The following is a 27,778-nucleotide window of genomic DNA, read 5'->3' as shown; positions in this document are numbered from 1 at the left end:
AAAAAATTTATTCATTAAAACTAAATGTTTGATTATAACAACCGTAAATAATTCAAATGTAACTAAGAATTAAATTATCGATCGTTTTTTGGTTTATTAATAATAAAACAGAATCAAGCAAAAATAAAGCGTACCATGCTGCAATGTGTGATCAATCTATTATGCATGTTAAAAAAATTATTATTAGACTTACGAATTAACGTAATTTTCTTTAAATCATTTAAAGACTACTTAATAATCGATAATACCTCACAAATATTCAACATACCAAGCAATTAATAGTTAAAAGATTTTTGATTTTTGACATTCGCGTCTGCAGTAGAATCTACGTATTTTAAAACCTTCATTTTTCAACTCTTTAGCGCACGCTTACAGATAATTCAATTCATTAAAAATGAAAAATATAAGTATTGCTGGTTAACCTTTGACAAAAAAAAGTCTGTGGTCTGTTGTTTTCACTCGAAGGGTAAGATAAAAATGCGAATCTTTTTCCCTTCTTTTTAAAAATGTACTTTTGCAAGTTAATTGTAATTCGTGTTAATAATGTTGTGTAAATTTGGAAGAAAACGTTTACGTGCTTTCATTGTTTTCGTATCAATATAGGTTTACGTTATTTTGAAAAGTTTTGCTCACAACATGCGCGTTTTTGATACACAAATATAACTGTTTTACATTGTTACATTTTTAAGCACAATCGCACAGGTATGGATTGTACTTGAAATAATTTTCAGATTTTATTATTGATATACGTAATCCAGCGTTTCTTTCATTCTCATAATTTATTTAATCAAGCTAAACATACTTTTTCATCTATATTCCTCATTCGAGTATTTAATTATTTTTGTTTCGTTTCTTAAGCCTGTTCTCGGCAGATCTGGGATTCACAGCTTTTCTTGGTGTATGCGTAGTATTAAAAAAAACATCATTATTCGTTCATTTTTTAAAATTATATTATTATGATAATCGTTATTATTATAATAATGATTATTGTTTGTATTATATNACAAATTACATATTATAAATGTAATAAGCATAGTGATTATTAATATTAATATTGTAATTATAATTATAATTATTATAATTATTATTATTATTATTATTATTATTATTCATTTTTAATGTTATTATTATTCATTATTATTATTGTTATCATTGTTATTAATATTTCTTTGAATATTCATCACGGTTAAAAACATATTCACACACCCATCATAAAATTTCACTGCTTTGTAATAATTAGCAAATAGTAATAGTTATTCATTATTAATTTTTTATTCATAATAATAATATTACTATTGTTTATTCAATAGCATGAGAGAACGGGCTAGCGTCAAAAATCGAAGATCTCCATTGTGTTAATCATCCTTTTTTCAAATCTTATCGCTCACGAACAAAATTTAGGGCGAATAAGTTTTTTCTTTTCAAGTCAACACAATTTGTTCTTTATTGTATTGTATTCGATCAAAAAATGTTCAACCGTTTTATGGACGCCTACGTATTCTCTTTCACTTGTATTTTCACTTGTAAACTGCTGCATACTTAGGTATCCTTTAAGAACTGATTAAAGAAGGTGTCAACTTCGCCTGAGAGTAGTAGTCTTTAATTCTACATACTTTGCTTCAAAAGTTCACTCTCAATTGAGGTTTAATAGAATAGTTTCATATTTTACATGTGTTTTAGCATCAAACCAGTTTTCCCATATTTTATCTCTTTCTCTGTTTAACTAACTATTTTCCTCTCTATTGCAATAAATTCATACGAGAACATCTTTGTCTCATTATATTTGTCAAGGCCTTGTTCTTAGCTTTTTTAAAATCGATCTAAAATACGATGCATTCCGCACACATGAATACTCAATCTTTTCTTTTCTCATTGTAAATAATTCGATGATAACGTATAGCTTTTAATAATGCTTCGAAAATTTAATGGACAACCCTTTGCTGCCTTTCAATTATGATTGATGCCCGCTTATGACGACTGCATCTTCATGCGCTGTATACATAACTGTGTTAACGCTGAAGCGCTGTACACATTCTGAGTTTTTTTTTATATGCTTGATGTATGCCCCTTTCTCATCCGCTCATTCTCATTTTCACAATCTCACTCATAATCACTCTTTCACTCTATTTTTGCCTCTCCGATCATGTAGCTATCTCCTTCTCGATATTAATTGATGATCTTAAAATTTTATTTATCTCTTTGCTTGTTTAGTTTAAATAATCGCGGCAGTCAACAATACTGCGCTCAGCCCACTCGTCCATCCTGTAAAAAAACACGTGACAAGTAAGAAAACGGTATTTGATCAAAAAATACATATTCAAATGGTCTAATACATTTTTTATTTTATTAATATTTGAATTCAAAAAGGACAAAAAAGACTTTGCAAGATGCCGGACATATTTAATACAATTTTTTCGGCCAAAGAATTTCATTTTCGATTGGTTTTCTACAACAGTTTTTGTAAATTTATTTTTTATCTTCATAAAATACGTAAATTTTTCTTAATGATAAGAATACTTACACAATGATATGGATTATTTTTTCTACAATTACCTATCAAAAACATAATTTTTATTATTTATTTTTCTGATAATGATTCGTTATTACGAAGTAACGTTTTGAACCTATGAGCAATTCTTAAAAAAAACGCATTTTTAGGGGTACTATCGGGACAAAATTTATTTTCACTTGACGCGGGTACCGACCGTTGGAACAGTCGAAATTTCAATAGTATTTATTTTTATAGCTACTTTTGTGATTTAGAGGACGAAAAATCATGTTTTCTCGTAAATACGGCTAATTACTCAATTTTTGAGTCGCTAAAAAAGTATCAAAACTCATTTAAAAAAAATAACTGACTACTGTGTTGGATGATAAGTTTCCTCAGCTTCCCGATGGTGGTATCAGATTTTCCAATACGTCGCATATTCACCGAGAAAATCGCCATGAAACACGGAGAGCTAAATATCTCGAAAAACACAGTACGGAAAAAGTGAACTTTTTGGTTTATTTTTGTTTTTTCCTTGTGAAAATGAGATTCTTTGGAGAATTTGATGGCACCATGAGAAAGCTGACAAAATTTCCTATCGAAATGATATCTTCATTTATTTTTTCAGTCGAATTTCAGTCGAATTAAAATGTTATTGAAGCTAATTAAGTTCAGTGCCCAAACAGTCGAGACAAGTGAAGTGATTCTCTTCGTCACAATAAGAATTTTCACTTTTCATAACTTGATCGTTTTTGTTATCATTGTATAAGTATTTTTATTAATTAGAAAAAATATATTACGGGTGAAAAACTCATGATTAATTTCTTTTTAACTATTTTTTATAAAATATTTTTTTAAAAGATAAGTTTCATGTTACATGGTATAATAGTAAATATGCTAAAATATGCTACAATATTAAACTAACCTGATGTTTGTTTCGAACAAAGCTCAATGGTAGCCGTTAGTGAATGCTGCTGGAATCAGAGGACCCTGAAAAAATATTTTCTTATTTGAATTCTTACTCTAATTTAGCGTTGGTTAGAATATGCTTATTTGACGAGACAATAATTCGATAAGATACGATTTACGATGCATCTGCCCTGTTTTGGTGAAAATACAAGGCAGATGCTTTTCTGCATTTTAGGATAGCCTTCTTTCTACATGATGTTAAATCCTAATAGAACGCATCATTATAGACATTGAATTTCATGTACACTTCTGTTGCATTAGATCTGACACGCGGAAAAAACGTAAATGTAGCGACGTACGGCTCATTCGCGTGTCTAATATGTACGGCTCTAATAACAATACACTGAAAATATAAAATTGTCCTATGTAATAATTGTGCTAGTGATGGTTACTGTAACGCTTTAATCGAGCAGTTCTAGTACGCATCTCTATTATCGACTTGTAAAGGTGACTTTTCGGTTGAATAATGGTGTACACTGTCCGTGGACTAATTTTGTCCACTGGATCACGGAACTTTGTATGAATATACAATACATTCCACATACAATTTAATAGAATATTAGTCCGACTTTCAGCGCGCTGCGCGCGGCCTTTTCTGTCTTTTTCAACTTGGCTTTTTTTTAAATAAGTTAAATATAATTTTATTTTATAATTAACTAGTCACGATTTACTGATCCAAGTCTTATTGGCAAGTAACGTCGTGGCTTGTAACGACAGTCCAACTCCGCTGCTGCCGCTTAAGCGCGCCCAAAGAGGTTAGTAATGACACATTGCGCGGCGCCACTAATGCTTTCCGCTGGACGACCAATCACAGCGCGAATAAACTGCTATCGCTAAAATCCTCACCACCTTTCTAAAAGAGGATTATATTAAAAATGATCAAAAAATATCAATAATGAATAAAATATTCTATTAAATTGTATGTGAAGTAATAAAAGTTGATCTTATGCTTAGCCAGAGGTTGCGTTGATGACCAATTGAGAACTAAACGATACCCATGCGCCCCCTGGTGGATCAGTGGGGAATTGAGGCAGATGAGTAAATTTTAAAAAATAACATGTAAAAATGGGAAAAACTGTAAATAAAAAATGCTAGCGATAACAATGTTCATGTTTATCATTCTTAAAACGAAGATCAGACCCTCACATAATATTAGAAACAATAAAATTCTTGAAAAGTTTGATCTGCGGGTCTTGAATAGTAAAATGAATGTAGCAAAATTTCGCGGGAGTTGCCGTCGCCACCGCAAGTTGATTGATATTTGCGATTCTTTTGTTTTTTATTTATCCATTATTCTACTACATTGTGTTCACGCTCATCATATCATAAATATATTATCGAGATATAAGCTAAAAATGAGTAATATAGAATTAGAAATAAGCTTTGAAGATATTTATACGATATTAGGGGATTCAAAGCGACCTATAGTCGAAGGTATAGCCGTTTTATTAGCCGATCACATTTTATTGTGCGTACTATAAAAATAATTATGCAAATGTTAATTAGATAAGCATTTAATGATTGATCTTCAAAAAGGATTTGATACAAACCTGGTAAAAAATCTTCAGGTAAAAAGTGATGGTTACATATACGAGCATGCACTGATAAATTTTTTACTTTCAGAGCCAGTAGCCACTTAATTCTGAACGATCTTTTGGTGGTTTATGGAAACTAATACAGTCTTCGTGTGCCTTTTTTTGTACATCCCTGTACACTGCAATACACTGGTTTTTTAAGTTTATCTATGTCAAATATAAAAAAATTTAGTGAATCTTGGCAATGTCAACAAACGAACGGCAAATGCTCAGCAGACACCAGTAGGGTGCTACTTATGCTGTTTTCGAAACTGCTGTCAGTCGTGACTTTTAATTAGTGTTATTTTAAAAATGTGACAATTTTTCAAGAATGTTATTGTTCCTAAAATTATGTGAGGGGTTGATCTTTGTTTTAAGAATGATAAACATCCACATTGTTATCGCTGGCATTTTTTATTCACAGTTTTTCCCATTTTTACATGTTATTTTTTAAAATTTACTCAACTGCCTCAATTCCCCACTGATCCTCCAGGGGGCGCATGGGTATCGTTTAGTTCTCAATGGTCCATTGAACAAAATGAAACCACATACAACTTAATTATGTCATGCGAACACTTGAAAACCTACGACAGTCAGCTTAGAGGTGACAAATGCTTATCGCTGAAGGTCTTTAGACTTACACCAATGTATATGCCTGTTTTCTAAAAAAAATTTTTCACTTTTTCAACCTTATACCATAAATAGAAATCTAAAATTATTTAAGCCCCTTTTGAACCCTTGAGGCTTCTTCAAACATCTTGAAATTTAATTTAAATGTATTTTAAATTGCGATTTTTTTCTCAAAATTTATACTGTTCCTGACCCTCAAAAAAAAATGACCGAGTTTGATATAATATTGAATTTCAGTCTCTAAAACTGAAAGTATCGCTTAAAAAATCCATAGTTTCAGTTAATGTATTTTGTATTAAAATCGAGAAAAAATATTGTCGCATTTTTCAATATAAAACAATATCAATAATTGATTTTTTCAATGCTTATTGCGTTTGAAACTGATAGAATAAGCAAATAATTGTCATAGAAATTTTTTCTACTTTTGCGAAATATTACAAACCTTTGAGATCCTAGGGGTTCAAATTGGTAAAAAAATTTTGTAACCACGCGGCAAAGCACTTTTGGAATCATAATTAATTATTGATGGATCTTAAACTACTTTAAGTAATCAATGGAATTGTAATCATATTTTCCCATATAAAAAAGGACTCTTGAAAACATAATTTTATATTAAAATCTAAAAATTTCAAAGTCAATATTTAATTTTGATGTTTTGATAATTTTGTTCAAGCAAACATAGTTTGTCTCCTTAAGATCGCAGAATATGAAAGTTTTTATTTTCAGAATTGGTGTTGATTTTTAAAAAATAAAGAATGAGTCAGTTTTCTCGGACAAAAATACTACTATACTTACAGGACTGTAATTGAGTGGAGCACGCGATACTGCGATTGCTGGGAACGCGGTGGTAGGTGGTTGTGGGCTCGCAGCTGCTTGGACGTAACTTGCCACTGCTGAATCCGCAGCAGCCGCGGCTGCTGCAGCAGCTGCGCTGGAACTGTACATGTCAATCGGGCCTGGTGAATTTGCAGCAGGGAACGAGCGACCTTGCGGCCCACCATGTCCACCGGCACCATGAGGTGATGCTGGGGGAAAACCAGCCTGTGCTGCTGCTTGATAGTTATTCATCACTGAAATTACCATAATTTATTATATTTTTATGAACTATAACTATCAATAAATTAGTTATTGTTGTAAAAATAAAATGATGTTGACATATAGTCAGAAAGTTTTTGCTTTTAGGAGTAAATGGGAACATTATCTTGAGATTTTTTATGACCAGATATTTTTAGAAATATTAAATGATAATAAAAACTTAATCATACTTAAATTATTAAATATGTAAAACCTCCCCGATTTCTGAAAAGAATTCGTTCTCATAGGTTTTTTTATCGACTTACTTAAAATATTTGACTATTAGCAGAATTTTTTCATAAGTTCAGTCAATACTTCGATAAATTAACCATCCCATGCTATATGAGTGTTGAGATTTTTAGCGCATGCAGTTTATAAGAGCTGTCGTAGTACGTTGCTATTGTTTAGTGGCACGCAAAACCGAGTGTAGTAATAAGTTGACAAAGTGGAATATTAACCTATTGACGGCTCAAGACTAATTTTCATTGGTTTCCTCGGGAAGCGCTGTCGACCTATTGAGTATTTTTACAGTTTATATAACATGATCTTCACTTATTTTATTTTTCTATTTTATTGATTGAAAAATGGCAAAATGGGATAAGAAAGAAGAGAGTGCGGGAAGCTCGCAGAAATTTGGGCTAGTGATATACAAATGATAAAAGTTATAAATTTGGATAGACACGAACACCTTTACTTTTGGACTTTTATTGTTTTGTTTGATTTTTAATGGGTTTTTAAGTTGTGAATGTGATTTTGGATTACAAATTTGAATTCCTTCACAATTTGAACATCAAAAATCGTGAGTCAACAATTTTTTTATATTCCCCCCAGCTAAGCATAAAAAATTTTTAAAATGAAAATCCAACTTTGAACCCCATTAGATCCATGAGGGATGGGTCTCAAGGTCTGAAATTTTCAGGATTTTCATTTTTTAATGAAATTTCAATTGCATTTTTTTGACATATCACGCTTGACCCCATTTGCAAGTAAAATTGGTCTGCTGAGTAACAAACGAGAGAGCACATTGTTTATTACTAGTCACGCCTAACACAGAATGTCTGCCAATTCCTTCAGGGGAGGCTCTCGTGAGACTCGATCAAAAAATCAATTTTTTTTGCTCACTTAGTTAGCAAATGTCCCGTAGAATACACCCCCAAACCCTTTTTACCAAAATCGATTTGGTTAAAAAGTTATAGGCAAAAAACTGGAGCTGTCCCTTTAAGAGCGAACGATGTATGTAAATTCGCTGACTAAAACTTTAAACGCATTCGAAAAATATTTAATTTTTTCATTATTATTTATTAAAGTTAAATGACTGACAACAGACCAACTTCTTTATTTTCAAAATGCTCAACGTTTCGACATTGCTTTCCGCAAGTCTTCTTCAGGAGCTATCAAAAAAATTATTTATTGAAGAATATATTACAGTCAAGAAATTTTACAATATAAACAAATTCAATAAATGCGATTCCAGTAACACGTGCCTTAGTTAGATATGGGTAAGGCTCAGAATTTTGTAAATAAACCTGCGCTCGTATGTCACCGATCTTGACGCGCTCTTGGTATGTTATAGTACATATGATATAAGAGTGCCAAAACCGAAATTTTGGATCCCCTACCCCCTCCTACCCCCTATCAAAATAGTTTTATCATTCCTCAATGTCTTCAAAAACGTCTTCAGAATTTTGCATTTATCTTTGTGATGCTCTCGATTGAGCTAAGAAGCTTCATTCGGAAACTTGATACGGTCAAAATTTATTAAAATTTGACAAGGGATTAAAAAAAATATTTTCAAACTTACTGACTTAAACCGTCCATTATTACACGGCTTGGTTAGTGCCCAAGCGTAATTAAAGTGCTAACGCGGTGTCCAGAATAGGCTACTTGAGTTACAAGTATCGTATCTTTTTTTATAGCAATGTACTAACACAGAAATCACACCAAGATGCGGATACAAAGTGTTCTAACATTTTTTGAGGTCTACTGCCTGATAATCATGAATTCCCATATGATTAATTTAATCCAATCGACGTGGCTATTCAGGGAAAATTCAAGCACAAAATTTTTGATTTTCATATACGAAAACTGGGTTATCTCGGGTTATTTTTAGTTTCGTTTACCAATTATAGAATTTCGTTTGGTGCATAACATAAGTCTACTAACATACATATTAAGTTCACTTCACAAAAAAAATCTGAATTGCGAGTTCAAAATCAACCTGATTGCCATTAATTAATAACGATTTTCGAATTTATTTATTCTATTTGAAATAGTAGTACTCAAGTATTGATGATAAACTTTAAAATATGCTTTTGTACCAGAGTTGGTTACTTCCAGAGTTAATAAACATACTTGTGAAACCTACTATACAAGTGGTGTCTATACATCTCAAAGTGCATTTTAAAAATTAACAGGAAAAAACCAAAAACGTTCGGAATATTTGATTATCGGGTGTACAGCACAAGCGAGTTGTAAAAGGCTTGCATTAAGGAGGGGGTAGGATGTGTTCGATTGTTTTCGAGCATCATTTTAATAACTTTTTTGTTCGCTCATAGTAAAATGGATTTATCTATAAATAATATACATTATAAATACTTATGTGAAGAGCATTCAGTTAAATTTTCAGCTCAAAATAACAAAAAATAAGCTAAATAACGAACATTTTCTCACACAATTAAAAAAATATCAATTGCGATGGACACTGTGGCGGAAAATCTGCTCGATTGATCTTTTTCAAATTTGTCCCACTATTTGAGTACATAAAATATGAGCTAATGACGTCAAGATTTCGTTAAAAATGATTTTTGAGTTTTTGACATCATTTTGAAGTCAAAAAATAAGGTGAAAAGCATTTAAAAATGCAAAAAGTTAAATTATCTCGACGTTATTACTTCATTTATTATCTACTTAAATAGTATGTTAAATATGAAGTTGATTGGTCGGGTAATTTGGAGTGACAGTGTCCAGTGAATTTTTTTGCATTGAGTGTGAAAATTTTCTGTAGCTAGGTTGAATACTCTTCAAATAACTGTTAACTATGTGTATGATTCATAGATCAATTCAATTTACTATGTATTTGGAAATGGCATTGTCAGAATTAAAAATTAATACGAGCCTGAAAATCATGTTAAATCATTTTTCAATTTAACTTCAATTAAAATTAAAGAATGGCTGCTGAAGTGTGAACCACACTCCCGATTTGGCACCACGCTGTGGACGGGGGAGACCATGTCAAAAAGAGTTCGTAAAATAGCGATAGCTTTTTCCCACGAAGTAATGCCTAACGTTAGTCCCACGGGGAAAGAATAGGCACAGACAAAGAGTAAGTTTTTAATCGGTAATAACAGTACACTGAAATAAATAATATTTCCAGTACAAGAAAAGTCGGATTCATGAGACAATAAAAGACAGTTTTCTTATCCCATGAAGTAATATTTCTCGTCACAATAAATTATTCTTCGTGTGTCAAGAAATACTACTTTTTCCATCCCTGTGCAAAAGTTTTGAGAAAAATAAGAATTTTAATGAATTTATGAATTAATTTTTGGATAATCTGAGCATTTATCATTTGCTTACTTTCACCTCAAGCTTCGTCAGCAACACAGCGCTTGTCATGTTACGATTTGATTTTGATGTGAAATTTGGCTCCATTTATCAATTAATTGATGATCGCTCCCAAAATTTGCATCAAAAGCGAAGCGAGTGATGCTGGTTTGGAAGGAATGGAGGAAGCGAGCTTCAAAAACATTTGTATCAGAAATAATCTGGAAAAATTATTTCTTTCGGCGTAGTGTACAATCAGTACATTACGACGTGCCAGTGCTGAAAGATGCCACTTCGGCGCTCAGTATTTCTGCGTTTGTAAGCTTCAACTTTAATTATTATCTTCATTCCAACGACAGATTCTGGTAGGGCATCCAATTTTACTTCTAAAACATGAAACATTAATATGGTGTCACTTCAAACGCCGAAAAAACCATCCTTTAGAATCGAGCACCGAAGTGGCATCTTTCAGGTAGAACGCGAAATGACACCTTTCTGCTTTGCTCTGCGAAGCGGCATCTTTTAGCACTGGCACATCGATTTTTCGAGGTCGACATATCCATGCTACGTTGCAATATCGCACTTTAAATCCGTTAATGGATTTTCCTCGTTAAAAAAAACACCAAATTGTCATATGACGTCTAGTTCAAAAGCCCCTTTTCTTCTATGGAGAAATCAGAGTCATTAGAGCTTCTTCTATGATGTGTAATTATATTTAGGTATACTAACATAATGTTTGTAACAAAATTGATTAATAATATTCATCAAAGGAACTTATAACATCAGCTCAAATTATTTATTGTATATTGTACTTTATATTTTATATAACGTAAAGGTATATTGCACGTATTATGGAACGTAACTAAAGAATAAACTAAAGAAAAAAGTCTATTATTTCCATATAAAACGATTTATGAGTAATTCTCGTGAAATTTTAATATTTTGCTCCTAAAAAATAAAAAATGGTTTTTTTAGATCACACTTATGACATTTTTTTTGGGACTTGTAAGTGATTTAAAAACCTGAAAAAAATAGTGCCCATCAAATTCGGACGAGCGCCTTCGGAGATTTAAAAAAGTACTTGTTAAAGCTGAAGCTGATTGACCATATTTTTTAGACAAAATATACTCCTACATTTGGTTAAAATTTAAATTTTTCGCCATTTAAAAAAAAAAGGCACATTGCGTTATCTTTTTCAAAATATCGAAAATTAAAATGGGTTATATAAACTTTGCTATTTAAAGTAAAATATTGATGTGCAACGCAAAATTCGATTAAAATGCACTCAAAATCAACAATAGTATGTAACTTTTTTTTTACAAAGCATGCACATCAAAAATAGACTCTGCTACTCAAAAAATATTTTTCCTTATAATTTGGTGATGATTCGTGGTAGGGCCTATTCGGATATTAGGATTTTATAAAAAACCTAAAATCGAGTTGAATTTTTCGTAAGAGTGTAGAAGGCGAGGGTAACGACGCATATCATTCAGTGACATTTTTTTTGAAAGTATAGTTTCTGAGGATTGTTTGGTGATGATTTCGATAAAGAAGCTCAATGAGCCTATCGACAATCAGAATTTAAAAATTAAAAATAGGATGCGTTGAAATTCAAAACGCATAAAAAACGCTATAAAATGCATGATTTTTGTATGAATTCGAGTTTGGATCCCACTGGAAGTTATTCTGAAGAAAAGAAAAACCTTCCCTAATCTGAATTAGCGTTCAATATGTACTAAAAAGGTAGAACAAAGTTATTAGAGAGAGAATCAACGATGGGTATGTATTATAGAATATCTTTTTCGCTCACAGGCTTGTATTCCATAACGCGAAGTGTTGGATTACTAATGTGTCAGTACTGTTAGACCCTCTCATATAGCCTTTTTCCTTTGTATATTTTTCAATAAGTCACATTTTAAATTCAACTAGAAGAGCTGAGCAAGTGCGGCTCACATGTACGCTGGGAGTGCATCATACACGCTAAGCACTAAAGAGTAACATTCATATAACCTGCAACCCAAATGGAGAATCTCGTCAGATCCTACTTTTGAAAAGGAGAAACAGGGGACTTTACTTTTTCTAAAGATTAAAATCGCAAATTTACTCTTTTCGATCATCGGCCCGCAACTCAAAAGGAGAATCTCGCTAATTTTTACTTTTGAAAAGAGTAAACTGATCTTTTTACTCTTTTATGGGTCGAATTTTACTCTTTAGTGCTGAGTGTGTAGAACTCTTGCTACATAATATCGCGAGGAAACTTGAATAAAGATAGGTTGAGTAAGACTATCGAGGAAAAGTTTTAAAAAGGTCTATTCCTGCATCGCGTACGATGACGCCGGACATGGTAAGGGCAGATCATGGGAAATAATGCTCTATTTCGAACGGTCACACTATCCCCTCGGAGCTGTTGTATAAGGAAGGATCTCCAATCCAGGTTTCTCCAATTGTGAAAAGCGTGTATCGCATAAATTGGCCCGTAAGTGTTAGAATTAGAAGCTTCTTTACTTGCGAAAATCCAATACTTTACACTGTGAATTGGGGTGCATGAGTAAGCGGTAGAATAAAAATATTAGATCAAATCGTGTGAGTTAGTGCGAGTGACTGAGGGTGCCGGCGAGCCCTTAACAAAGCTCATATCTGTCGCACGGCAAACTGAGCTGAGTGCGTGTACACCTTCAGATTATAAATAATTTTTAACAATATTTAAATTTAATTTATAAATATAAAAAAAGCAAAGTTAAATAGCAGCAGATTAAATAATTCATTAATTTTTTTAATGCTACTTTATTAAAAAGCATATTAATAAAAAATTAATTGTTTTCATGACGATCTCCGTTATGTCTTTAAACAGGAGTAAGTAGCTGCGCCTAAACGGGGCTAGTAGTTGTACATAAACCGGGGATAATGTCTATTTTCTTTGTACACTGTGTTTGGACAGTATTACCAAGATGCCGTTCGCTTTCCTCTACCGTGGTGCGTAAAACGGGTGCTCATGCCTGCCAAATATCCTTGATTATATGACTCGCGCTCCTATGGCTTCACGCACGCTTTTTCGTAGTATCGATGAGGGATTCTCGAAATTCGTATTATTAAATAGGATTTTTTCCTCTTTCCATAGCATTTTTCAAAATTACATAATGTTTTTTTTTAATGAGTTACATCCATTTCCGTAATCCTATTCCGTATACTTTGCGTGTTAAATTTTTCTTCTTTTGCGTTTCCTGACGTTTTACGTTTTTGCAAAATGCACTTCCTTTCTTGTAAAATTTAAAGCGTACGGTTCAAGCTACAGCATTATGGTCTCGTATACTTTTTCAGAGTATGAATGCCAAGATTTTAAAAACTAGCTCCACAAATTTTTTAGAATTTTGGAAACAACTTTTTTTCAGTAAAACACTACAAAAATGTACAACTAGCAAAGTTGTATTTAGTAGTCTAGTTAAATTATTTTGGTTTTCGTTAAAAAATTAAATATTATTAATACTGACGTTAACAAATCAAAAAAATATCACGTGTCCTTCAGTGTACCTTATTTTACCGAACGTCCCAGATAACTCAATTATGTTACGTATGGTACTTTTTATTTAATATGAAAAATCCATTTATAAATTGAGAATGAGTTGAGGCCGAATAAAATTAATGAATCACCCATGAAAATTAAATGTATTAAATATGTTGAGGCGGAAAAACAAAGTCTCAGAGCCCTTGATTATCAGCCTACATTGATAAATTACATGTGCTCTAAGGCTTCGCAGGTATTCACTTGCTACGTGAAAAATGTACTATTTTCTGTTTTCTGGTTTTTAGCAAAAAACCAATTTTAAAATTCTGGAATACGAAAATTTCAACAAATCGTAATAAAATCTATTTTCACGTAAAAAATGTTTTCCTTCACAAAAGTTCTTCTAACTTTGGCGATTTTACTAAACTTACTTTTTCATAGATTTATTTAGATTGTACAACTTTAGTCAAACTCGATCGATTTTTCAAATAAATTTTGGATAAGTATGGGCTAAATGTTTCGCCTTTTACAAATGATAAGTTTTTATAGACTCAAAAGTGGTAAAATTTCGCCCAAATTAATTAATTAACTGATAATGAAACAAAAGGCGTGAATTATTCATTATTTGCATTTCATCAAGTGCAGTTTACCAAAACTTTTAGATCCAAAGTTTATATAAAGTTTCGCCAAACTTGTAATAAAAACGCAAGTTTGGCGAGTCGCATGGGCCAAATTTTTTGCGAATTCAAACAACGTCTTTTGGGTAAAAGTTTTTCAAAACTGTCGCGAAAAAATAATTTTTTTATGCGGGATGCTTTTTAAAATATGAATAGTAGCATATTTTTTATGTTCAAATGAAATGAGGCTAAAATAATAAATAAAAATGAATGAAAAAAAATACTTGATGTATTTAAAAAAAAAGCGATAATTACGAACAATTTATTGTATAATCTCGAATCTGCTTGGCTTCCAAATCCTTTGACAATGTACACAATGACAAAGTTTTTCTAATGCGTAAAATAGGTCGCTAGCATAGGTTGAAGGTGTACTTTTCCAAAGTCTAGACGATTAGAGAAATATAGACGCCTCTTGATTTGAAAGTTTGATTCATTTGAGGGAAGATTGCGGACGACGTAGTATAAAAAGTTCGGAGGATGAGTGATAGACAGTTTATCGGTTAAAGAAGCTTGTGGGAGGACACATATTCTTTCCAATACTTACAGCCCTTGGACACTACTATTTTTGCTCAGGAGTTTTAGCTTGATCGACAATGTATGTGAGAATTGAGAAGCTTTAAACTTTGTTTAAGTACTTTTTGCAACTCGTCGTTAATACCGATGAAAATTGTAGCTTAAGAGCAAAATAAAAAAAACTACAGATATATCTTTTCCAGAACAAAAGACCCTTATGTAAAATTCATACTTTTTGAAAATTGACATAAATTTTAGAACATACCAGAAAGAGCTTGCGTTAGCAGGGGTGTATTGTTGTTTGGTGTAAGCTGCCCATTGGTAAGATCCACTGAAACATAAAACTCTAGTTAGAAATTTTGATTGAATTAATTTAATTTAATTTATCATCAGTAAAGGAATATTCTTTTTTGACTCATTTTAGATGACTAGAATAAAAAAAAAGTATTACATATTATTTCAAATACATGATGCAATCTGAAATTACAACGTGTTGTTGATATTAATAATCTTAGATAAAGATGTGAACAAAAGATATCACTTCGCATTATTCAATAAATGACTTTTGAACTTGGTGAAATTGAAATTATATAATTTTGATCGAATAGAGTTTTTCGACAAATAAATGGTAAGAATCAAAGTATTTTATTCTGCGAAAATTAAAGAACGAAAATTGCTCTGACTGTAATGACTGATTGTCACAGTTTTTTGGCTCACAGTCGAGAAAATCATATACGATTTCAAAATAATAGTACAATTTTAAGATTTGAACATATAAACAACCGTTTTAAAACACAGACAATAAAATGTGATGTTTTATTCAATTGTAAACATATTTGAAAATTATAATAAACTTTTGGATATTTCTATCCACAAATTTCTATGTAAAAATGGTTGTACTATAATTTTACAAAAAATTGCAATAGAATTTTCAAATTAACAATTTTTAAAAAAACATCAACAACACATTTGTAATGTTTCAACACATGTTGAAATTGTAGTTAAAAGAATGAAAATTATAAATCTAAGTCACCATCAAGGTATTATTGTATACAAAATTTTTAATTCTGTAGAAACTAATCTGTGTATTTTTAGGCTACAAAATCTCACTCACACCCAGAATATTAAAAATGTAATACACATTGTATAAAATATATTCTATGACAATAGTCAGATCAGAAACAATGTTTTATATACATTTTACTGATGTGATCATGTTGATTGTTCTAAATCTAATTTTTCTCTATAAAGCCTAGATTAAATCGAGCCAATTTCGCTTTATTATTGGTATCAAATTATTCAAAAAAATTGTATAATCGATACATTTATTAAACATAGTATGTAATATGTAACCAAAGTAAAAATCTATGGCGTTTCATAAGTCAAAATATCAATTAATAAGCTTGTGATATCACACGCAACGACATTCATAAAATTAATTGTAGACCAATACCATTACTATATTTCAATTTATCTACTTTATAATTTGTATTTACGTGAGAAATTTTTCATAGCTAAATCTACAAACAAACAAAAACACGAATTAAAATGTTTAATGATGCCTTATTTAAATTTTTTTTAACGACCTGAATCGTCTATCTGAATGGGATGACGAAGCCATGGTAACAATAATCATTGTTATTATTTTTTGAAATCTATAGAATATTTATGTTAAAGTCTCTATGATGCCTTTCATTTTAAACGTTCCAGATACAATGTAGAACCTTTCAGGGAATGTCAAAGCCACACCAAAAATAAAGTTTTCAATTAAATTTTCTGCAAATTTTACTACATTTTTTTCTAAAAGGCTCTACGATGTCCTTAATTTTAATGTTTTCAAGGATATCATAGAACTTTTTAGAGAAATATTCAATAGAAATTTCAAAATACGAGATTAAATATTTGATTGGATTGATTTTACAATCTCTATAAGAATAATGTTTGGTAGAAGTCTCAGAAAACGAGTTTAAGAATTTGGGCTCCTACCCAGCTTCAGACTTCACCTCAAATATTTTTGGCATGTCTGTTGTATTCAATGTTCTTCCGTGGTAATCGATATTTTTATTACAATAATGTTAAAGTAGGCGTACTTCATACAGTAGTAAATAAACTTAGAATTTTAATGGATTATTTAGTATTAGATACTATAATTTTTATCTCTATTATCTAATATATACAATTATTTACTAAGTAACCTATCGTATATTCTTAATAATAAACTGCTTAATTGTACAATTATTGATTGACGCTAAGAAATAAAAAAAAATTATAAACAGAAGCTTTTCATGTTATACTACAATTAAGTTTTTAAATACTAAAGTAATTCTAAAACGTTTTTGGGGTTATTATTCATGTAAATGCCCAATTCTAACAAAAATCGAATGACTGAAAATGTTTTTTTCTGCAAAATGTGAAAAACGTATTGTTGAAATTTGTCCGAAATTTATGCTCATTGCTAATATTTTCAAAATTCTTAGCGCAGTATTTAGTGACTTAGGAAAAACAATGCAATTGAGCGTTCTGCTAGAAATTATCTACATTTTCAGGAAAAAAATTCCTCTTGTGTGATCTGAGCCCTCTTGAAGCTTGCTACTACAGGAGGAAATACAATAGTTAATATTGCATAAAGTTTGATCTGTACTTTCATAACCAAAAAATTCACAGAGCTGCCTCAAAATTTCAAAAGGTATCTCATAAATTTTTTAATTGGTCTTCAAGTCCAATGATCACGAAAAATTGAAGAATGTCGAAAAAAGTAGACCAAAAAGTGAAATAGATATTTATGCAACGAGTGCCCAAAAGGCGTTTTTAGATACAGCGTGCGGAAAGTTTGTTTTTATCACAGCGTGCGGGAAATAAAAACTTCCCGCAACTCGTGATAAAAAATAGTATACGTCACTCGTGCGCGTGGTGATTCTCGCNTTGATTTCCCGCACGCTCAGCCGTGCGGGAAGTACGTAATTTCCGAGCAGTACTGTAATATCGATACTTCTCGAAATTACATACTTCCCGCACGGCTGAGCGTGCGGGAAATAAAAACTTCCCGCAACTCGTGATAAAAAATAGTATACGTCACTCGTGCGCGTGGTGATTCTCGCTCTCGTCTCATTGTCACCCTCGCTGCGCTCGGGCGTCAAACTGAGACTCGTGCGAGAAGCACCCACTTCGCGCACGAGTGACGTAATGTACTATTTTCGCAGTCAGTAGGATGCTTTGAAAGTAACAGATCCCAGTGCTGTAGCTATAGCGTGCGAAAAGTTTGTAAGCGTGCGGAAAAACGAACTTTCCGCACGCTGTATCAAAAAATCTACTATTTGGGCACTTGTTGCATAAACAACTATTTTGGCTATTTTGTGCTATTTTTTTAAAAAAATGTTCATGTTTTTAGACACTTTAAAAAAAAGTGGCCATCCTACTCAAAGGCTTATTAATAGTTCTTTATGCAATAGTATAGCAAAAAATGCCTTATTATACACATTTTTTAGGGCGCCATAAATGTTTTTGGACACTGGTGTGCGGTAAAATTTCTCGTATTTGTGTGAAATATCAAAATTTTGGAGCCAATCCATGACCCGGAGTTGGGATGGTCTCCTTGTAAGTTCAAATTAATACCCCTTATTTGAATCATAAGTCTGGAGGTGCCGAAAAGGGCGACTTGCGTCACCAAAAAGCTTGCCATAAATGCGAACTAATGCCATACTGTGCTATGAAAAATATTTAGAAAGCATTATTTGACATGATAAGAAAGTTCTGTTCCTTTTTTTGGTGAAGTTCGGATTAAAGCCCATCATTTTTTGGGCTTTATGTTTCTTTCTAAACTGAAAAGAATGTATAGCTATTACTATAATGCCGGCACATTAACATAATTGCTCTATAACAACAGTTTTGCAGGCAGAGAAAAATATTTGTTTCGCTGCAAGGTAATAATATGGTTCTTACATTGTATATTATCAAGCTTTTGGAATGTTTTTTTTCTTAAAGTTTTGAAAATTTCAAGTCAAAAAGCTCCACAGATTTGTCCTAAAGCCACTCTCGGCTGAGCTAGAATTTTTTTGAATACAAGAAATAATCGTGAATTTTGGTAAAATGCCCATTTGGAGCCCCTAAACATCAAGTTTTTCTTGACAGCTGCAAAATAAAACTATTATCATTCGATTTTCCACAGAATTGATCATATTTTCGTTCATTTTAATAAAAAAAAAAACTGAATTCTACCAGTAACTACAGATTTTCGTCTCTCCGCGGGACGATTTAAAGACTTGAAAAGCGGAGTATCATAAACGGGCATTGATTTAATGTGTAGATAATATGTAAAATAAAGCTACAATTTGATTGTAATAATAGGTTAAACCTTTTATAAAGTTCAAATTTAGTGAATTTAGAAGAAAAACATTTAAAAAAAAAATTTTTCGTAAAAATTACCAGTTTGTAGAAATTTTATATACTCAAATGATTATTTTATAAAAATTCTGTGTTTGTGTTCTGTTAATATCTATTCGTATATAAGTTTTTCTGTAACCCATTGATACATTGAAAAATCGTCCCACGTGTGAAACGTAATTAATTTATTTTCTAAGTTCAAGTCTATCGATTTAAACAAAAAATCGCCCAATATATTTCTAATATAAGTCTATAGTTTATTTGTAGATTACTCGCCGCTAGATGAGACAGCTTCAGCCAAACACATTCTTCCTCCTAGACGTCCATCACTCGTTTAAAACTTAAGTATAACTTCTTTATGTTTCAACAATTTATTTATAATACATTTTAAAATATAAATAACAATTTTTAATTAAATGTATGTGACTTTGGATACATTTATTTATGATACACTTTTCGGTACCATTAAAACTTATTTGAAAAAATAAATAATTAAAAACTAAAAAAAATGATTTAAAATAATTTTTAATAATAAGGAATAAAAACCATCAACTTTCAGGGAAAAAGTTATAAATCAAAAAGTATTTTTTAATATAATAAATCACAATTATAGTATGTTTTAGTGAGATAGGCAAACATTTGAAAATAGGCACGTTTTTAACAATCGAATTCTAAGTCGGAAATAATTTTTCTTGTTATGAATTTTTTCAATGTTAGTTAGATAGATTTGTTCAAAACAATGAGTTAGTTCGATTTGTTCAAAAAATTAAACTCAAATATATAATAGCTTTGAAATAAACAAATTCTCTAAATTGAACAGACCAAAATTTTTCTCGTAAATAACATAAGTGTAACGTTTTTTTAAGACTTATGGATTCATGGTACAAGTGTCATAAGTAACATTTTAAGGCATCGCGTGGTGTATTGGTGTAGCTATGCCAGAAAATGTCACCTTTGGCACGAGTTTGAAGAATAAAAAGAAAATTTATTAAATTCGCCTTGACGGATGAAAAATGTTATCCCCTACATCATTATTAGAACGATAAAATAAAACAATAAAAAGTTTAACAATAAAAAGTTTAACTTATCAAAAGAAAGAAAGATTGCCTAACTTACTGAAATTAAACAAAAAATTTCCTGCAAGAGTATTTTTTGATATCTTTTATTTTTACAGACATCCAGTTCAATTGTTTATAGTTTATGTATTTAGTAAACGTTATTTAGTCTGATCATTTTCTTACATTTTTTCATAGCATGAGTTTAATAGCGAGTTAATTTGCGCAATATTTTTTGCTTTGCTCAAAAAGTCTTCAAGATCATACGAAAGACTTACAATAAATGGCAACAAACTGCATTATAAACATTTCGTTCTTACCAGTTCATTCAAGTTATACATTTTTCTAAGCATTCGATTACGTTTTCAGAAACTTAAGCCATTAAAGATCACGAAGTACTGATGAACTTTTGGAAAAAATATGACAATCATAAATCAGATGTACAAGAACTTGTTGATAAAAAAATATATTAAAAATTATATTATCGTTTTTAAATGTGATCAAATTTTAAGAAAATTATGCTAATTATTGATTCGTAAGCTTTTTTTGGTGAAAGTATACTGAAAATATGATAGATATTGTTTAGATCCATTCACAACCACAGTTTTACAACAACAATCTTATGATTAGCAACAATTGAACCATAATTTAATGGCATCATCCCCGGCAACGTTGAGAATATAATTGAAAAAAGATCGAAATAAAGTCAACTCTCCTCAAATATACTTAAAAATACTTTATTAAAAAAATATTTAATAAAATTGTTCCAAAAGTTTCACAATTTTAAAACGATTAAGATGATGCCATTAGACTAAAGTTTATCATAAAAATATTAAAATATCATCAAGCATCGAATATAATAACAAATTGAAGCTTAAAGTAATCAGCTTCTCCACATCTGGTTATGTGATTTTTGAATTAGAAGATCGGTTTTTTACATAAGCTTTCTTATATTTTATTTTATCCTCAAATTTTAATTGTGTTTCAAAGCAGTTATTGTAAATTTAACTTTAATTAATTATTGAAAAATTAAACAATTTTCTTTTTTAATATTGAATATTCACTTCAAATCTATGGAAATTTTCCTCTTTCTTTCCATTATCATTTTTCAACATTTTTTCACATGAAAATTTTCAATTTTATCATTCAAATTCAGCTAAGAGATAATACTTATATTCGTTTATTCGATGAATTAGAGTACTATGCAACGAGTTAGAAATAGTTGAGAATTGCACATGCAGACGCAGAGGGTCAAAGTACACATTTGCGTTTACTTATACTATTATCAACTATTTTATTATTGCATAGAAATTTTCCTCACAAAAGTATGAAAGATCTTATTGATTGAAGGTGCTGCATGTTGCGATCAATCTGCAGTTTACATGTGCGATGACTTCATAGCACGAATACAGAGCGATAGAATTTGATCAGTACCCTGTTAGCGTAAACCTTATGAAACACTGTGCTGCAATGCATGCTCAACGCTCAACCAACATTATTGTTAAACCTTTCACAATAATCTAGTATCGACATGCAACAAAAGCGAACATTATGTCGCGGACAAGAAAAATTACAATTCTATTATTTTTCTTTTGCTAAAATGAAGAAAATAACAAAACGGATCTAAGTGACAGTATCACTATTTCACATGAAAGATAATAATATGAGAGTAAACGTTTTTTTTCCAAAGTGAAAAATTCTTTCGAGCTCGTCTGTTCAAAAATTAATAAAAATATTTAGCATCTTTATAAATAAATAGTGGTCACAACAATAATACAAAAACAATTTTTTCTTGATTCCTTGGTCGAAAGCTCTTTGAGAATCGAGTATCTTCAAAAATTTTTATGTTCATAGAGGTAAACAATATTATGTTTTGCTTGTAAGGAGGGAAAAACTGAATTGTCAGATTAAGATCAGCCGAGGCGGATAATCACCTGTTATGGTTTTCTTCACCGCATGGGTGGAAATTAATTTTTTTTGAATCTCCGAGCCTATATAGTAATATTATGATTAGACTCATCGGGAGCATATGTTTTTTTAGTTTGAATTAACACAAAATTTAATGTTTCGTTGTAAATTTTGAGCAGATAATTTATTTTAAGTTAACCGGTTTTTGCTTCATTGTCATACATTTTTAATTGTAGCTTTCAAGCGAGGATTCAGAAAAATAGTTAATAGCTTACAGATCGAAAACTAAAGACTCGCCGCTACCTGAGAGGACCCACTCAGTTTCGCCTTAGATGTCAATTGCATGTAATGGCGAAACTTTTAATCCTGATACTATAGTATAGAATCAATGACGTATACATTTTTTAAAGATTTATAACGTTACCATAATGCTTATTATAAATAGCATATAGTTCAAGGAATATTGAAAATAAATTTTTGATATAATTAATGGGATTATATGACATTCAATTCATGGAAACGATGAATCTATCTTAAGAATTTCTAACGTAGCCTTTACAATCGATTATTTGTCATCTTTTTGAGTAGGATTGTTCTCATTTTTGTTCTACGAAAACAAAAGTTTCTACGAAACATAATTATTATTAATTACACTTCTCTAGTACAATGAATTATTAAATGCGATAATGGAGGAAATGCCCAATTTTATTCAATTAAAAAATTATAAATATTTCAATCCATCTTATGACTCAAAGATTTTTCTATATTTATTGACAGTACAGATAATAATATACTATTGCTCAAGGCCACGAAAAAAGATAAGTACCAGGGCACGTGCAATTAGCGACCGAGGCAAAACCGAGGCCGATAAACACGTACTTTGGGACTTACTTTGTTTACGGTTTAGATCTGTATACTATTTTTCATACTCAGTAGCCCGAAAATAACTTTTCCTGCTTTACGTAGGGGCAAAAAAATAGTCACTTTCGGGCCACAAGTATAAAAAGGAAATTACAAGTATGTTCATAGCAACGATCCTTACTGAATGAAGTTGCTCTTGAGCTAACTAAGAGGCAAACCTTATAAGACCCGTAAAAATAATTCGATTAAATAACAAAATTTAAATAAGAGCATATGGTTTACCTGAAGTATATAAGAAGGGACAGGTTAATATACTGATTTACAATATTTTTAAGATTTTATACAATAGATTTACTAACAAGGAGAGCCTTTCATTTTTGGGTCACAGATCCTTATCAAACTTGTTTAGGGGTCTTCTTGTACATAATAATAAAGCCCCCTATAGTTACTTTATGCCAATGGGCCCTGGAAAGAGTTATAGATCAGAAAAAAGTATTAAATATAAGATAATGTTAAAAAATACCACTTATTGGTATCAGGCCTTGTACGGTCAAGTCTAACTCTTTCAAAAATATTTGTACATGAAATTTTATGCATTCTAAACACTTTTGCAAACAATAAACAATTGAACTCAATTGGCTTGCTGTGTAAGTTTTGAAGAGCATAATAATTTGAGCTAAAGTTAACGTACCAAACAATAAATATTGATGTAAATTATATGAAAATGTTTTTATTTGTATAACTCATAAATCCCTTCTCTTCACCTATTCCCGACACTCATCTGGATTCAGATTCACTCCAGATGAGTGTCAGAAATAGATGAGAAAGAAAAAACAGTAAGTTTTATGAATGAAAACATTTTTACATGATTTAATATAAATATTAGTTGATAAATGCATGCATTTTAACTCAAATTGATGCGCTCTTCAAAACTTACACAGCAAAGCAATTGAGTTAAATTGTTTATTGATTGAAAAGGTGTTTTGGACATTAAAAACTCAAAGTATAAATACTTCTCAGTCAGTTAGACCTGACTGTGTAAACCTGATACCCTTATACTCTAATATATGGTATTTTATACATTACATCATATTATATACTTCATGGTGCTTTATAATGGTTTCCAGGGCCCATTGGAATAAAGTAACTATAGGGAGCTTTATTGTTATGTACAAGAAGACCCCCAAACAAGTTTGGTAAGGATCTGTGACCCAAAGATGAAAGGCTCTCCTTGTAAGTATGTATTTATTTTGAATATTCATGACGAATCGTATGTTTTTTATTTGACAACCACTTTTTTAATTTTGATGGTACCATGTACTGTAATTTTATTCCTTGAGAAGTCAACGAGCGTTGACGAAACCTTGAAGTTCACATATTTTTTTATGGTAATAAAACCAGGCATTTCCTTCATGATCGCATTTTATGATTCATTTCTGCAAAACAATTTTCTATCATCTGTATTCACGGAAAGAAATAATCTTTTGAGTACAAACAGGTTCAGTATCACGAACCAAGAATACATAGTTATCTTGTCACGAGAAGAAAAATTTCTTGTCGTATGAATTCACATCTCGAAATGCGACAGATATTGGTAGATTATATGTGCCGATCTTTTAACTTATGCCCTTGAAATGATTGAAAGTTACATCAATAAGTAACACAAAAATAGAATATAATGCCTTAGTAGCGTGGTAATTAGCTATTTTTAGTTATATATCTCTTTTTAACAAATTTTAATCTTGCGTGCTCATTTTTTTACTTATACACTGAACGAAATCATTATTCTAGTACCGGAAAAGTCGGTAACAAGTGACATGAAAACACAGTTTTTTTGTCCCATGAAGAAAAATTTCTTGTCCCAAGAAATCACTCTTCTTGTGGCAACAAAAATAACTTTTTAACACTGCGTGCGCGAAACACGGGGTTTCTAACCTTAAAGCGCCAGAAAACCCTTGTTTCTCGCAAGCAGAGTTAGAAAATATCGTTTTCAACTAGTCCGCGAGGAAGTTGACTCACCCAGGAGTCTTTGAAAACAACTCCTGGATGAGTCAACTGCTTCGCGCACTTGTTACAAAATATACTATTTTTTATCAGAAGAAAGAATATTTCTTATCTCATGAAGGCCCGTGGCTGAGTCAAAGATTCAGACCTCTACACAACTTTGCAAGTATAACTATCATAAATGTTGAATTCTCCGCACACACTGGTGAATTCACATAATGCACAGTGTGCGAACTTGACACTTCTCAATTAACACTTTGCACATTACACACATTTATACAAGGCTGCTACGCATACACACATACGAATACGCGAGATACATAAGTGATGCGAAGAGCTACTCACGACTGGCTTGCACTGGCCTCACAGCAGATTCGTTTGCAGGGCTGCACGAATCATCTGCATTCCCAACAAAATAAATGCACACATACTTATTTACGACTAGAGAGATAAAGCACACGGAGAGCAGCTATGGATGGAGTAACTGTCTGCAGCCGACTTTGGCAACGTTTTAAACATAGAGCACTGTACACACACACACACACACACACACACACACACACACACACACATACACACACACGTCTAAATTGGCCTCCTTGGCTTAGTGGGTATAGTTCTTGCCTGCTGATACAAGGTGTGGCGTAGGGCGTGGGTTCGATCCCCACTTGGCGAATTTTCGAGGTTCGTTTTTTCGCCGGGTGTGGTCGATCCCGTGCCCTAGGTGGAGCGGTTATCACTCAAAAAGAAGACCCCGGCTACGTCACCAGCCTCCGAAGCGGTAAAAAACCCCCGATCACTGTGCGAGCGGGAAACGAAGAGGATAACCATAAGTAGGAGGTCTAGGCGAGGACTCACAAGGCTGGCGATAGACGGGGAGCACAACACTTCCACGATGAGGTCAGAAACGAGAACCACACTCACAAGAGGGCGCTGGATGCGGGAGCCTAGGCTCGTAGCGGACCGCATGATGGCGCCTGAAGCGAGAACCACACTCACAAGACGACAACAGAACGGAGTATCAATAACTCACCGGGACTCACAGGGTAGCGCCGGAAGCGAGAACCACACTCACAAGATGAAGCCGACCCGGTCACCGGCCCAGCCGGGCGGCGACAGAAGCGAGAACCACACTCACAAGATGGCACTGAGCAGCGAGTTCTAATACTTAACTCAGGAGGAGACGCCAGCACTATGTGACCACGCAAAGATGCAGCTCTGAAAAAGGGGACACGACAATTGAGAGACGGCATCGCGCAGGATCGGAGGTTCACCAAGTAGAAAAAAGATGAGTCCCTGAACTCCTAATCGTCGCATTTCACTATGCGACGGATGGGGGATGTATGGAAAACAACGACTAACAGAAGTAGCAGAAATGCTCAACTAACCCCGGCCTCACCGAAGCAATGCCTAGCGGCGGTTACCAGTGAGTGTCCGAATGGGGTGGAGTGGAAAAAAAAACACACACACACACACACACACGGCTGACCATAAGACCGAGACCCTTCTCATCACTAGCAGGAAGAAAACAGAGACCATCACCATCACAGTAAGTGACTGCAGTATAATGTCGTCCCCCTGCATTCGCTACCTGGGCCTACATATTGACTCCAGGCTGAGGTTCGACCAACATCTCCGAATCGTCAGCGAAAAGGCAGCAAGAGTGGCTGGAGCTTTCGCGAAGATCATGCCCAACATCGGTGGGCTCAGAAGTGGCCGATGAGAGCTCTATGCTCACGTCGTCGACTCGATCCTCCTATATGGAGCCCCCATCTGGAGCTGTGCGACGGAGACGCAGGCCTACATCTGTCAAGTAGAGGCTGTGCATCGACGAGCCTGCCTACGCGTGATCAGTGGGTGACCACGCGTCTCCCACCATGCGACGTACGTGATAGCTAGCATACCACCGCTGGCTCTACTAGCGGATGAGCGAGCGCGCATATACCAGCGCCACCCCAAGGATGTCAAGGAGGAAGAGAGAAGAGAGACATTGAGCAAGTGGCATGCCCGGTGGGACCGGTCTTCAAAGTGCCGATGGACACACCAGCTAATTCCGAACATCACAGAATGGGTAGAGAGGGGACATGGAGAAGTGGGCTACTATCTCACGCAACTCCTGACCCGGCATGGCTACTTCAAAAGCCATAGCCATCGCTATGATAACACCCTTAGCGCATTCTGCCTGGCCTGTCCATTCACAATAGAAGACGCGGAGCATGTGTTCTTTCGTTGCCCGCGATTCCACGAAGAGAGGGAGAGACTTCAACAAGTCCTCCAGCAAGTAATCGAGCCGGAAAAGATCGTCAGGCTCATGCCCGAAGCCGCAAACAATTGGATAGTGGTAGCGTCTTTCGCGCAATCAGTCGTTTCTAGACTGAAGCAAGAGGCGCGAGAGATGTAAAAACGATCCGGACGATGCTGCAAGAAGCAGAAGACGCTTCTGGTTCCCGAACCCCTAATCACCGTAAGGTGGACGGGGGATGTACGGAAATGACACCGATGTAGCAGAAAAGCTCTATAGAGTCCCCACCGAAGTAATGTCCAACGACGGTTCTGGTGGGGTACTCGCTTCGAAGGGCCACTGGCTGCAGAGTTCACTC

General features: G+C 33.0%; 1 protein-coding gene across 3 annotated transcripts in view; it reads right to left on the bottom strand.

Moving 5' to 3' along the window:
• Window positions 1–1,186: 1,186 nt before the first annotated feature.
• The window catches only part of LOC106649717 (RNA-binding protein Musashi homolog Rbp6), a 162,927-nt gene continuing 136,335 nt past the window's right edge, over window positions 1,187–27,778 (bottom strand). For all 3 annotated transcript variants that reach the window (XM_023462926.1, XM_023462925.1, XM_023462924.1), the window contains 4 exons: window positions 15,236–15,301; window positions 6,457–6,731; window positions 3,414–3,478; window positions 1,187–2,262 (listed from right to left, as the gene is read on the bottom strand). In XM_023462926.1, the coding sequence (XP_023318694.1) occupies window positions 3,437–3,478; window positions 6,457–6,731; window positions 15,236–15,301 (383 nt within the window). In that variant the 3' untranslated portion in view covers window positions 1,187–2,262; window positions 3,414–3,436. The remainder of the gene's footprint in view (window positions 2,263–3,413; window positions 3,479–6,456; window positions 6,732–15,235; window positions 15,302–27,778) is intronic.

Source organism: Trichogramma pretiosum, unplaced genomic scaffold (assembly GCF_000599845.2).
Source record: "Trichogramma pretiosum strain Unisexual culture from Peru unplaced genomic scaffold, Tpre_2.0 scaffold92, whole genome shotgun sequence".
Lineage (NCBI taxonomy): Eukaryota > Metazoa > Arthropoda > Insecta > Hymenoptera > Trichogrammatidae > Trichogramma > Trichogramma pretiosum.
Note: the sequence above shows the minus strand (reverse complement) of the source record. Positions and strands in the feature narration are given on the sequence as shown.